The sequence below is a fragment of the Notechis scutatus genome, chromosome 3 (genome assembly GCF_049901735.1).
Source record: "Notechis scutatus isolate UNSWTSFEM ecotype Mainland chromosome 3, rNotScu1.2, whole genome shotgun sequence".
Taxonomy (NCBI): Eukaryota; Metazoa; Chordata; class Lepidosauria; order Squamata; family Elapidae; genus Notechis; species Notechis scutatus.
Genome location: NC_142011.1, coordinates 49,205,511 through 49,218,007, shown reverse-complemented (window position 1 = coordinate 49,218,007; position 12,497 = coordinate 49,205,511). Strand labels below are relative to the sequence as shown.

Here is a 12,497-nt window from a genome sequence, read left to right as displayed (position 1 = left end):
GTGAAACAGCATGTAATCTATGATATGTAACAGGGAATGCCCTTTGTTTTTAAACTTCTTTGCAGGCTCTGCCAGCACTGATGCTTGCTTGATGAACTCTAGAGAGATGGAGCAGGAGTTTCTTTTCATCCATGTTGTTGCATGAATTATATATGAGCAAAATGGGGATGGGGATGAAAGCAGGAGCATTTCATGGGACATGACACTGCAGCAACAGGATTAGTGACAGAGGAAAGAGACTGCAGGGAGATAGCCAGTTGTAATATAGTGGAGGCAGTCGCTGTTGAAAGTTAAATTAAATCAGTGGGTGCAAATGGGGCTGACTAGAAGAATGCATCATTTACGCCAAGTAAAACAGACAAAGAGCATTTAAAGAGCAGAGTTTCATTTTTTTATAGCCTTCAGTCAACTATGCGAATTTGTCCTATTCTCAAAAAGACTATCAAGCAATTACTGATCCTTATGTGGGGGACAATCCTTTTAAGAGAGCAGAAAGTTGCACGTGTAAAAAGCCTTTGCTCCCTATTATAAAGTTTTCACTACAGATCCTACAATGCATCACAGGAGTGGATCTGTCAGCTGTAATGAAAGCTGCAATACTGTCAGGTCATCCTTGTCTCAGAATCTCGCAAGCCTTCTCCAAACTCAATGCTGCATTTAATTCATGCCTTTTTAGCCCTCATTTTTACTTCTGGGAAGAGATTCCGAACCTCATAAGGAGAGAAATGTCCCTTTCTGCATAAACCCTGCAGTCTGCCTCAGGATCCATCAGGTCTGGCTGGAACCAAAGAAAAGTTTGAACATTTAGAAAATGACGATGACAGTAAGATCCTGCAGGATCCACTGTTTTTAAAGCACCCAGCCTCTCCAGTGCCATAGCACTTATTTCACCCTTCCCACACCCTGAGAAATAGAGTCTCTCACACAACATAAAGCATGCAGCTTAAATAATACTGCACAACTGGAGAGGTAGATAGGCAGGTGAGTGGATAAGCTGAGGAAAACGCAAAGTGAACAGAAACAAGATAATAGAAACAAAGACAAATGACAAATTAAGAGAAAGCAAGGAGCAAAAGAAAGCAAGAGCAAGTATCTGAAAGGAAAGAATATTAGAAAGATGGTTGATCTAATCTAGTGGCATTCCTTATGGGACAGGATGCTAATACCAGACACATGTAAAGAAAATAACCTAAGTTTTGTTGGGAAAAAGCTGAGTGAAAAGTTATTTGTGGATGCTGAATTCTGTATATGGATATAGTTTTACTTGCTGTCTCTGTACAGCTAAAACTAATTTCCTTACAGTATAAGCATGAGAGTATGAAAGTCAATAATTTAGTGGCCTGGAAATGTAATGCTCTTGCCAGAGTCATGATATTAAGGAATCAGAAAAGTTAGCAGTTTTCCCCTCTCAGGTATGTTCTAAAAGGCAGCAAGACAAAGGAACAGTTTTGTAATGCCACATGTTCTTATAGCATGTAAGAAGAATTAATCAAGATGAGAGGAAAGCATGCATACCCTGAAGCTAAACAGGGCAAACTAAAGTAGCTGGTTTTGCTCCTGCTGATGGAAAAGGAGCCATTCTAGGGAATGATTATCAAATGAACTTTTATCGTGGCCCTTTTTCTAAATAAATGAATTGACCATTGTAAAGGATGTTTCCTCCAAACAAATAACTTCCTGTTTGGTTCTCTCTACAGCTAGCTAAAGAAAGTGAACGTCTCCAGGCAATGATGGCCCATCTGCATATGAGACCTTCAGAGCCAAAACCCTTCAGTCAGCCTGTAAGTCTGGTCATTTCTGACACATATGCCAACTTCTCTTTGTAATAGGAATTGTTCTAAAATATGATGTCGTCATCTTAGGGGACTGATTCAGAGCTGAAAGCCAATGCTGACTGTGACATTATTATTAAGCTCAAAGTGGAGGTACTGTTTCCAAGGAACATGAAGATACTGTGGAAGACAAATGATTTTTGTTCCTATTGAAGATGCTAAATAAGATGTTACTGTTTTCTCAAGCAACTTGTTTGAATGCTTGGAGATTACTCTCATCAGATGAAATCATAGAGGTCAGATGAGATTATAATAACTGACAGACCAATTAGCAACAGTACTCCCATTTTATCATGGTTTCCTACAAGGTTGATCCAAAGGTTAGGTAAACTCTTCCAGGCAATAACTTGTCTCCATGTGACTCCATAAAGCATTGTAATGCTGCTGGCATGCTGTATAAATAAAAATAATAGGTCTTTTACTAGGTCTACTTTAAGAGTTTTAATCTGTTCTTTCTATGTACAGAGTGAAGTTGTTTTCAGATAACAGATAATCAGAGTTGGAAGGGACCTTGTAGGTCATCTAGTCCAACCCCCCACCCAAGCGGGAGACCCTACACCATTTCTGATAAATGGCAGTCCAATCTCTTCTTGAAAGTCTCAACTGATGGCGCTTCCACAACTTCCAAGGGCAAGGTGTTCCATTGGTTGATTGTTCTCACTGTCAGAAAGTTTCTCCTTATTTCCAGGTTAAATGTCTCCTTGTTCAGTTTCCATCCATTATTCCTTGTCTGGCCTACAGGCGCTTTAGAAAATAGCTTGACCTCTTCCTCCCTGTGGCAGCTCTTCAAATATTGGAAGACCACTATCATGTCTCCCCTGGTCCTTCTCTTTACTCGACTAGCCAAGCCCAGTTCCTGCAACCGTTTATCGTATGTTTTAGCCTCCAGTCCCCTAATCATCCTGGTTGCTCTTCTCTGTACTTTTTCTAGAGTCTCAACATCTTTTTTATAATGTGGTGAACAAAACTGGATGCAGTACTCTAGGTGTGGTCTTACTAAGTCTTGTGGTACTTTCCTTGATCTTGATTGTATCCCTCTGTTAATACAATTTAGGATTGCATTAGCTTTTTTGGCTGCTGCCGCACACTGCTGGCTCATATTTAGCTGGTTGTCCACTAAGACTCCAAGATCCCTCTCACAGTTACTGCTATTGAGCCTGGTTTCACCCAGTCTGTATGTGTACTTTTGGTTTTTCTTGCCTTTGGTTTTGATACAGCATAGCTTACAAGTTGTGCCTAGTTAGCCAAAATCACTAATATTTGCCATAATAGAAAAGGAAATGTCATTCTTGAACTGAGAAACAAACAACAGAAAAAGTGCACTGCTGCTTAAGTGAGGGATTACCAGCAAAAGCTGAAAAGCTCTGTTATCTGAAAATGTGGGGACAGAAGATACAATCCTGATGTCATGACTGCTACTTACAAGACCTAGGAACTTACATTTAGGGTGTGCCACTGGCTCCTTCCTGATCTGTTGCCCATTTAAGTGTTTATCAGCCATTCCATATGGCTACTAAGGAAAAGCCAGCTTGTGACACTGATGCCCTAGACCACATCAGTCAGAAAACCTGCTAGAATAATTTGCATTGTTAACCCAAATATTTAATATTTTCCTTTTGCCATCTTGTTCTGCATTTTGCCCATATGGCATTTGGACCTTGTTACCACAGTCCATGAGAAGGAAGGCAACTGTAATTATAACTTGAGGAAGGAGTAAAGAAATGTACTGCTACCACTGCCTCAGAATAATTTATTGGAAGATGTTTGTATCCTATCTTTCTTGCCAAAAGCATCAAACAATATGGTTTATATAATGTAAAAATTGCAAAAAAAAATTCTAAAAAATAGTATAGATCAATCAGTCAAGGAACTAACTAGATCAAAATGTAACAATATCTGCTATACACAAAGAAAACTTAAGAGTATAATTGTCTTTAGCATATAGTGAAGACCAACAAAGAAAGATGCAGCCACACAGGGCAAAACATAGTCTGGGTGCAGCTATTGCGAAGACTTGTTTTTCCCTTTCAAACATGTTTTTATGATAAACAGGAAATAGAACCCCCTCCCCCTTCTGTTTTTAGCAATCAAAATGCAGGAAGGAGAAACATGCTTTCTGTATCTCAAACACCAGCATTTTGAATTAGACCTGGAAACTGTTTGATAACCAGTGCAGCTCTTGCAGCATTGGTATAATGTGATTATTCATTTATTGTTTGGTTTTAGGAAATTATGTAATGTTTTTAATTTCAAAAGCACCAGAGTGATTGACGTTAAAAATTATGTATAGAAACTCCATAACAGAAATCATAAAATCACTTTGTTTATAAGTGTTAATAAACAGCTATTAGTGTAAAGAAAAGTTTTGCAATATTGGTAGCTGTTATATGCTGCAAAGGCCATCAGGACCAAGGTGAGCTTCTTTAGCCTTTTCAGAGATCCTCCATTTAAATTGCATTTTATGTGTCCAGTATGAATATAACTGAAGCATGTATAACTATGTCAAAGCCTGATCTCCAGGAAAATGATCAGTCTCCAGTAGTTTCAAATGGCTGAGGCCCTTCTCACTATATCTGCTAATGATCATTCATGTGTAGTCATAGCTACACATGAATGTCACAGATTTGTCTGTAGGATGCAGGTAATCTATAAAGGTGAATAGCACAAATCTTCCTTCTAGATTGTTAGCACAAGCCTCTCAGAAAAGCATTATCTTTCAAATTCAGTTCCTATTCCCGCCTTGTATGCTCAAATAAGTTAGAAGGCCAGTATCATTATTATAGAATTAATATTATTGTGATGAATATTGATTATGATTTCTTAACAATAATTGTATCCAGACAACACACTGTTTGATCATGCTTGAAAGATCTCAATCCACATCCTTAGATTCAGTTCTGTATCACCCACTAATGCAGGGGTGGGCAAACTTTTTGGCTCGGGGCCTCATTGACTTTTAAAATTTGACAGAGGGCCACCACCTGGTGTCAAATGCCTATCATTACAAGTCAAAATCAAATGAATGCAATCATTCACATCAAACCTTAATTCTGTACCAATCTTCGGGGCGGATTAAAAGACCAACGGGCCGGATGTGGCCTGCGGGCCGTAGTTTGCCCACCCCTGCACTAATGTGTCCTCCAGCTATTTCTCCCGAGCTAAGTCATGTTGATATCCCAAGAGCCGAGTCTGGCTTTTTTGTTCTCTTAAAAAAAGCTTTCCTAAGTTGTGATGTATCTAATAGTAAAGTAAGATTCAGATCCCTATTCAGTTGGTTGATTGGTTGGTCCAGTACTGCAGTATGTGATTCAATGTTGAAATGAAGCTATCAAATCGGGAAACAATATTAGGGAATTTGTGTATATTGGTGTATATTGTCCTCAATATATATCACACTATTTGTCTTCTCTGCAGAGAGGAATTTAAACTTTTGCTAGCCTGTTTCTTTAACTTTAGCACCAGTTGCGATACAGATTTAATAATGCTGAACTTGGTGATAGATAATAGTGATAGAGTTGAGTAACCATCACTGAAAATTATTCCTCTAAAAATCTGTCTATATCCCCCTCCCCCCCAAAATATGCTAGGGGTTTGTTTTTGTTTTCATTAGAAGTATATTTTTAGGGGGTAATTTTTTTTCCTATACCAAACAACATGCTTTGATATAACTGAAGTTGGTAAAGGATTTCAAGAATCAACTTGCCCTGACTTGGTACAATATACTTTGAAATACAGTGGTTTTGATATCTTGAAGTCTGTCTCCACCAATTGTCAATGAATGAGGCCTCATTGGAATATATTTACTTTCACTGTTAATAGTTATCTTTATTGATAAATAATGCTCACCACCTGCTTTATTTGAACACATATTGTTTACCCATGCACTTCTGGTCTAGTTCTAATCATGATCTTCTTTTAATCCTCCTTGAGCAGCTGAATCTGGTTTCCAGCGCTACAATGTCCAAAAGCACTTCTGATACCTTTCCTGATGGATTACCTCATCCCCCCACCTCTGCAACTGCACCCATTACTCCATTGCGACAGGGTCCTTCTGTTATCAGCTCCTCCACTTTACACAATGTAGGGCCTATTCGCAGGAGAAACTCAGAGAAGTTCTGCACACCAATTTCCTCAGGTGAGATAGTTGAGGAGAAGTTCCAGTTACATCAAATATTGTGTTGAAATGAACCATTTGGAATGTCTTTTGCTGTTGTTTATAACTTACTTTTTTTCTGCCTAGAACTTGCACAGAATCATGAATTTTACAAAAATGCAGATGTCCGCCCTCCCTTCACATATGCCTCACTTATCAGACAGGTAAAAACCTCTTTATTTTTTAAGAATGCACATAAATACAATGATATCTGGAAAAGGCAGCAATCCTTATGAAGTGCTTACACTTACACTCAATTGTTAATTGTGGGAAGTGTTTCTAATATGTCAGTAATGTACTCTAAGATTTTTGCCTTCTGTCCTAACTCTGGGGAATGCAGTTTGGTTAAGCTGCAAATTTAAACTGCCAATTTATATCTTGAGAGCAAAATTATCTGTGATTTTAAGCCATTGTTTGTGCCTTTCACTAAGCATCCTAATACTGCTGATTAATGAATCAGATACATATTATTATTTTTTCTTTTGTCTATTTTGTGTGAAGAGAGACCTAGAGACAAAGACATAAGGATTGTATTTCTAGTTTTTATTGCTCTTTAATTATTTATAATTGTAGTTGTATCCTGCTCGAATCAGACAGCTCTTGGCAGTTCTGACCTTAGTGCTTCTTAATGCACTGCTTTATATAGTCAGGTTAATAGCTCCCTGAATAAGGGTAGGAAAGGAACTTTTAAAAATAAATAAATGACAGTGATATGCTCAATTTTCATTAGTAAAAAATCTGCCCTTCAGTGTCTTCCAGAGTTTTCAGAAATATACCAATGTAATATTAAAGTTATTTCTTTCAGAGTTACTAACCTTGTACTGAATAACAAAAGTCTCCCTTTAAAATAACTTTGATTGATTAATGCTGTTTCCTGATAAATTTTGTTGAGAGAAATATTTTTATTAATACAAATTAGTAGGTTAATTTAACTAGTGATACTCAGACATTTAATATTTGTATATATTGTTCTCTCATACACAAAGAAGAGATCAGTGTTTACTATAGTTTCATTTGTACCCAATATTTCTGATTTTTAGATGCAGTATAATCACATGCTTCATTTATGTAAGACTATAGAGTTCCTATATATTCATGTTAGTGGTTCGTAACTGCTGATTCTCCTTCCAGTCTTAATTTTCTGGCAGAGCAGATATAGTTTTCTTTGGGTCATAATGTCCTGTATGAACTGCAACCTTCTATAGCACATCCTTTAAAAAAGTTTAATTCTCATGTCTTTCTCTATTCTGTCTTCTATTCTATTCCTTTCCTTGACTATTCATTTTCTATTAGGTTTTTTTCCCATTTTCTTTTACCTAAAAAAACTTAATAAAGCCAAATACAAAAACAAGCTAAATTCCCTGAGAAAATGGCTACTATTGCTCCCTGATAATACTGTATTGGGCCAGTATCTCCATTTTACAGTGAATAGAAACCAGTTGGGTAGCTTAAGAGTACTGGGACTCTGACTTTATAGGACTTTGGAGCTCTGACCTTATAGCCCTGTTTCCTTCTGGCTGAATAAATGCCTTTATAAACACTTTATTTTGCATTTAAAATGTGCTTAGAAGAACAAGCTAAGATCATTACTTCTATTATCTCCTCCTTAGAAAATACTTTTGCATAGTCTTTTTAAGCCTATGCAAAAAGTGTGAATTAGATAATTTCCTAACTTATTCCTGTTATTTTCAGGTCTTTCAGATTAGCCACTTTGGGATATCTATGATTTGATAAGCTTTTCCAAGAGATGCTTTGACAAGTATTCTCACTTTAAACAAATATTTTCACTTACCAGCTCCCCCAAATATTCTCCCTCTTGGTGCAGGTAGTCACATATATAAAAATATTAGGTTAGATCAAATGATACTTTCAAACCTCCCAACCCTGCTGAGTTAACAGCTGATAGAAATTTATTGTCTCTATCACAGTCACAGTCCAGCAAATTTTGATTATGTTCCGTTTTTAACTGCGCCACCACCAAAAACTGATTGCACCAAGTGTCTGATCTGAGTTAGTAAACGTGAAAGCCAACCTGTTACCTTTTCTCTGTTGACTTTGTTAAATCCTGAGATGCATAATAAAAATGAAATGAAGAAGGAACCATTTTAGGGTGCTCTTCTTTTGCTATATAATTAGAAGCAAGGGCATAAGAATCATGACCAGTTTTTGAAGAACGTTTGAGTACATTGTACTCAACAACTTGTCTTTGTCCATATAGTACAATTCTCAGCTTGCAGACATGATTTCTGTACCTGCCTTGCTTAGTCTGTTCCATTTTTGTACTTTGGGAATAATAATTAGCAGCAATTTTGTACTTACTATTTAGCAGATCTTGTTCTCAGCAGTTAAGCCTATAGTACTGTATGTAAAACAGAATATTCTTGTATTTGCATAAGGAAATCTTCTGCTACCGTAAATACAACTATTTAAAACCTGCATTCCCTGAGCACTGCTACTCCTGATCTACGTAGATTAGATCTACTTCCTTTGGTGAGACAGATAACCTTATTAAACTTACTGGCTTACCTGAGAGCTAGCCATATAAATTGAAATTAAAATTTTAAAAAATTAAGAGTAATTTTTAATTTAACTAAAAATTAAATGAAAAAATGAAAAATACTTATTTTTAAAAAATAAAAAAATACTTTAGAAATCATTAAGCCTACAAAAGGGTGTTCTACATTCAGACAAAGAAAGTAAATGGTTAGATTGGATGGTCTAGTTACTTTTTTAAATAAAATATTGAAAGAACCAATTCCATTGTATTTGAGAATTTGGTACATCACTTCCTGGAATTGATAATAACCTAATATTAGCAAATATTGAATTTCTCTGAAGATATGAATACAACTTAATAAAAAGACCGTGGAATATGGTCTTTACATTTTCTTTTGCTACCCAGCTGCATGGTGATACATTGTTGAATAATACATACCTTTACTGGCTTCTACTGCTTTGTCTTGGAATAAGTAATGATAAGTGATGATGTTACAGTATGTCATCCCTAGATACTTCTACATTTTTGAATGTCAACTCAAATTGAATTGGTTTCCAATTCCAATTGGTTGGAACCAATTTGAATTGGTTCACAAATCTGTATGTTACTCTCAATACTTTGTCATATAGCTTGTTGAGTCATAAATTCAATTCACTAAAGAACTGTGGTTTCTGGGTAACATCATTCCATGAGAAAACTCAATAATGTAGGATCTATATGGTTACTTTGCTCACACTAATTCCCACTTCATTTTCTAATCATTAAGTGAAGAAAAAAATCAATATGTGTTAACTTGTCAGTATTTTTAACAAGTGGTTGAAAATTTTGTAAACATGCTGTAGTAATGTCAGTCCCTTTTAACATTTTTAATAGTAGTTCACCCAGGAATGGTGATGGGAAATGATGAGTCTTATATCTGAGAGTGACTTTTTCTCATGTCTAAATGTAGGCTATCCTTGAGACCCCTGACAGGCAGCTAACATTGAATGAAATCTACAATTGGTTCACACGGATGTTTGCCTACTTCAGGAGAAATACAGCTACATGGAAGGTAATATTTAATCTAGGATTTAAATATAACCTTGGGATATATATAATATTCTTCACAACAATATCACTTCTTAAAGAAATATGGAACACTATTGATTAATAAATATGGAGAAATTGATGGTGTCAGAAAAATACTGATGGTATAAATGTAGTGGGTAGTATGCAGGGGTGGATTGCTGGGGGTTAGCAAGTGTTCGGGAGAGCCCCTAGCTAAGATTCTGTACAGTTTGGAGAACTCCCAACTCCCACTCCTGGCTGGCTCCACCTACCCTACCTTGCCCCCCCCCAGGAGTCCCCACGAGGCCTGTTTTGGATGCAGGTAAGTGCAGGGCGCATATGGAGGCTCGGGAAGGGCGAAAAACACCTGAACGGAAGTTCAGGAAGGCCAGAAATGGGTCCTTTTCCGGCTTCCAGAGAGTCTCCGGAGCCAGGGGGGGCATTTTCTCCCTTTCAGAGGCTTGAGAAAGCCTCCGAAGCCACGAGAGAGCAAACCACCCCCCCACTGTGGCGCAGGAGGCCAAGTAGGCCACGCACACCATGGTCACTTGTATTGATTACATTTTATGGTATTAAGAACAGAGTGAGAATAGATATATTTAAGAAGTGTACGTGGTTAAAGCCAGATGAGATGGGAAGTAGGAATTAATAAAAAATGGATGGGTAGAAGTACAAAGCTAAGTGACCAGTATGCAAAAGAGATGTTGAGGTGATTTATTCATACAGATTAATTGAAAAATGCATTGCAATACAAATATATGAACGAAAAATTGAAAGATTTAGAAGTTTAGACGTTGTTAGATGATGTTGATCAATTCCTCAACTTTAACTTGTAAACGGAGGTTGCAGGTTAAATAAAGAAAAGGCAATACAGGTAGTCCTCAACTTACAACAGTTCATTTAGTGACCAAAGTTCCAACGGCACTGAAAAAAGGATTTATAACCATTTTTCACACTTATGACCATTGCAGCATCCCCTGCAGGGGATCAAAATTCAAACGCTTGGCAATTGACTCCTATTTGCAGTGTCCAGGGGTTATGTGATCCTCTTTTGTGACCTTCTGACCAAGCAAACTCAATGGGGAAGTCAGATTCACTTAACAACTGTGTTACTAACTTAACAACTGCAATGATTCGCTTGACAAGTGTGGCAAGAAAGGTCGTAAAGTGGGGCAAAACTCACTTAACAAATGTCCCACTTAGCAACAGAAATTTTGGGCTCAATTGTGGTCATATGTTGAGAACTATCTGTACGTGAAGCGCTATATGGCCATGGTGAAGATAAGGAAGGTTTGCAGAGAGAGTATGAAGAAGTACAGTGAGCAGTCCAGAGTCACTTTGGATAATGAGATTGGCAGCATATACATTTAATAAATAGTGATGATATTAGTGTAAATTTAATTTATTTGAATATCTTTGTTTTCCTACTTTAATTTCTTTGGCTTATATTTCTGACTCCTTTTCTGTGCTCTGTCTAATGTTGCTAACCACAAAATGGAATTGTGTGTTAGTTGTATGTATGTGTCTGTGCATACCTGTGCATGTGTACATGTTTTAAATGTAGAAGACATATAGGACTGAATTCGAATTATCCTTAGAAAAAGAGTAATGTGTTTATGGCTGAACTGGGTTGTATTTTATTTGTATTCTGAATGTGGGCATGATATTAATAATTTTATAAAAGTGACATACAATTGCATGTCAATAAGTCCACTCTGTGATTTAGTAGCAGCATTGTTGAGTTTCCTTATTTCTTTCATTCCATGTTGCACAAAATCTGCATTGAAGATCTTAATATGTGAAGGTAAAGAGGAAGATTACAAAGAATATAACATACTAGGGTGTTTGAGGTGACTTGATATGATCCAGTGAAATAAGTAAAATGATATTTGAGTGACTTCTGAATCCTTTTCTTTATTTTTTTTTGCTTCTACTATAATACGTGTGGAAGACAAAATTCTTATCTCTCCTTCAAATAAAGCGCATGGGGTATTCCATATCTTCCACGAGTAAGATGATCTGTTCTTTAGCTGTTACCCAAAGTGGAGAAAATAGATATCTGAGTCATTTTGTATCCATTATTATGTTGCTTCCAGTTAGGATGAAGGGGCTGTGAGACTGTCGGGACTGATGAATTCCACCTTCTTGAGCACAAGATAATCCTCTGCCTCTATGGCTTTCTTTCTGAGCTGTGGGCTATAGTTTCTCTTGATGAGAATGTATAGTTCCTCAGCACAATAAACAGATAATTTAACATAAAATGTGTCAAAATGCATGGATGATTAAACAAGATTAGAGCATTAGGTTCCATCTCTCAGAACAATGTGTTTTAGCTTCTGAGGTGAGGATAACGATGTGTGAGTTGGTGACAACAGCATGTGACCAGTCTGTTCCATTATAAGCCTGCAGAAATAGGTCTGCAGCTGCATGCATGTGGCTTCAGTACAAGAAAAGCAGAAGGGAAGTTCAAGATGCTGGAAATAGAAAATAAGGTTAATGATAACCTGGGGGTTGGCATCTCACTGCATGTGGCAAATAGATGTTTCAGTCAACCTAGCTATCATTCAGGTTAGTTTCCCAGATTACAAGGAGTACTTGCCATAATACAGATGGCATCCTAATAGGATAGTCGTGTGTGAGTGTTCATAAGAGAGAAACATGCAATACTCAACTCAAACTTAGCTTTCAATCCTGGGAGAGAAGTTAAACTTTACAATGCAAGTTAGTCATAAGTTTCCAGTATCCAGCCTTTTATCCTGAACATACTTTTGAGGTTCTAATTAAGATCTGATTACTTAGTATATCTATTCCTACAATTGTAAAATAAAAAAGAGGATGTTACTGTTACTTATTTAATTATATCAGGACAGCAGAGGGTTTGAGTCTGGCTATAATGTTTAATGCATGTCTCGATTTCAACTTTGTAGTACCCCTTGGTAATTAAAAATTTATCAAAACAAAGGCAGAA

The 12,497-nt window shown here is 36.9% G+C and overlaps 1 protein-coding gene across 13 annotated transcripts in view; it reads left to right on the top strand.

Annotated features, from left to right (window-relative positions):
- Window positions 1-12,497, top strand: part of FOXP4 (forkhead box P4) — a 168,553-nt gene that overhangs the window by 131,767 nt on the left and 24,289 nt on the right. For all 13 annotated transcript variants that reach the window (XM_026680337.2, XM_026680339.2, XM_026680343.2 and 10 more), the window contains 4 exons: window positions 1,698-1,781; window positions 5,766-5,967; window positions 6,073-6,149; window positions 9,432-9,533. In XM_026680337.2, the coding sequence (XP_026536122.1) occupies window positions 1,698-1,781; window positions 5,766-5,967; window positions 6,073-6,149; window positions 9,432-9,533 (465 nt within the window). The remainder of the gene's footprint in view (window positions 1-1,697; window positions 1,782-5,765; window positions 5,968-6,072; window positions 6,150-9,431; window positions 9,534-12,497) is intronic.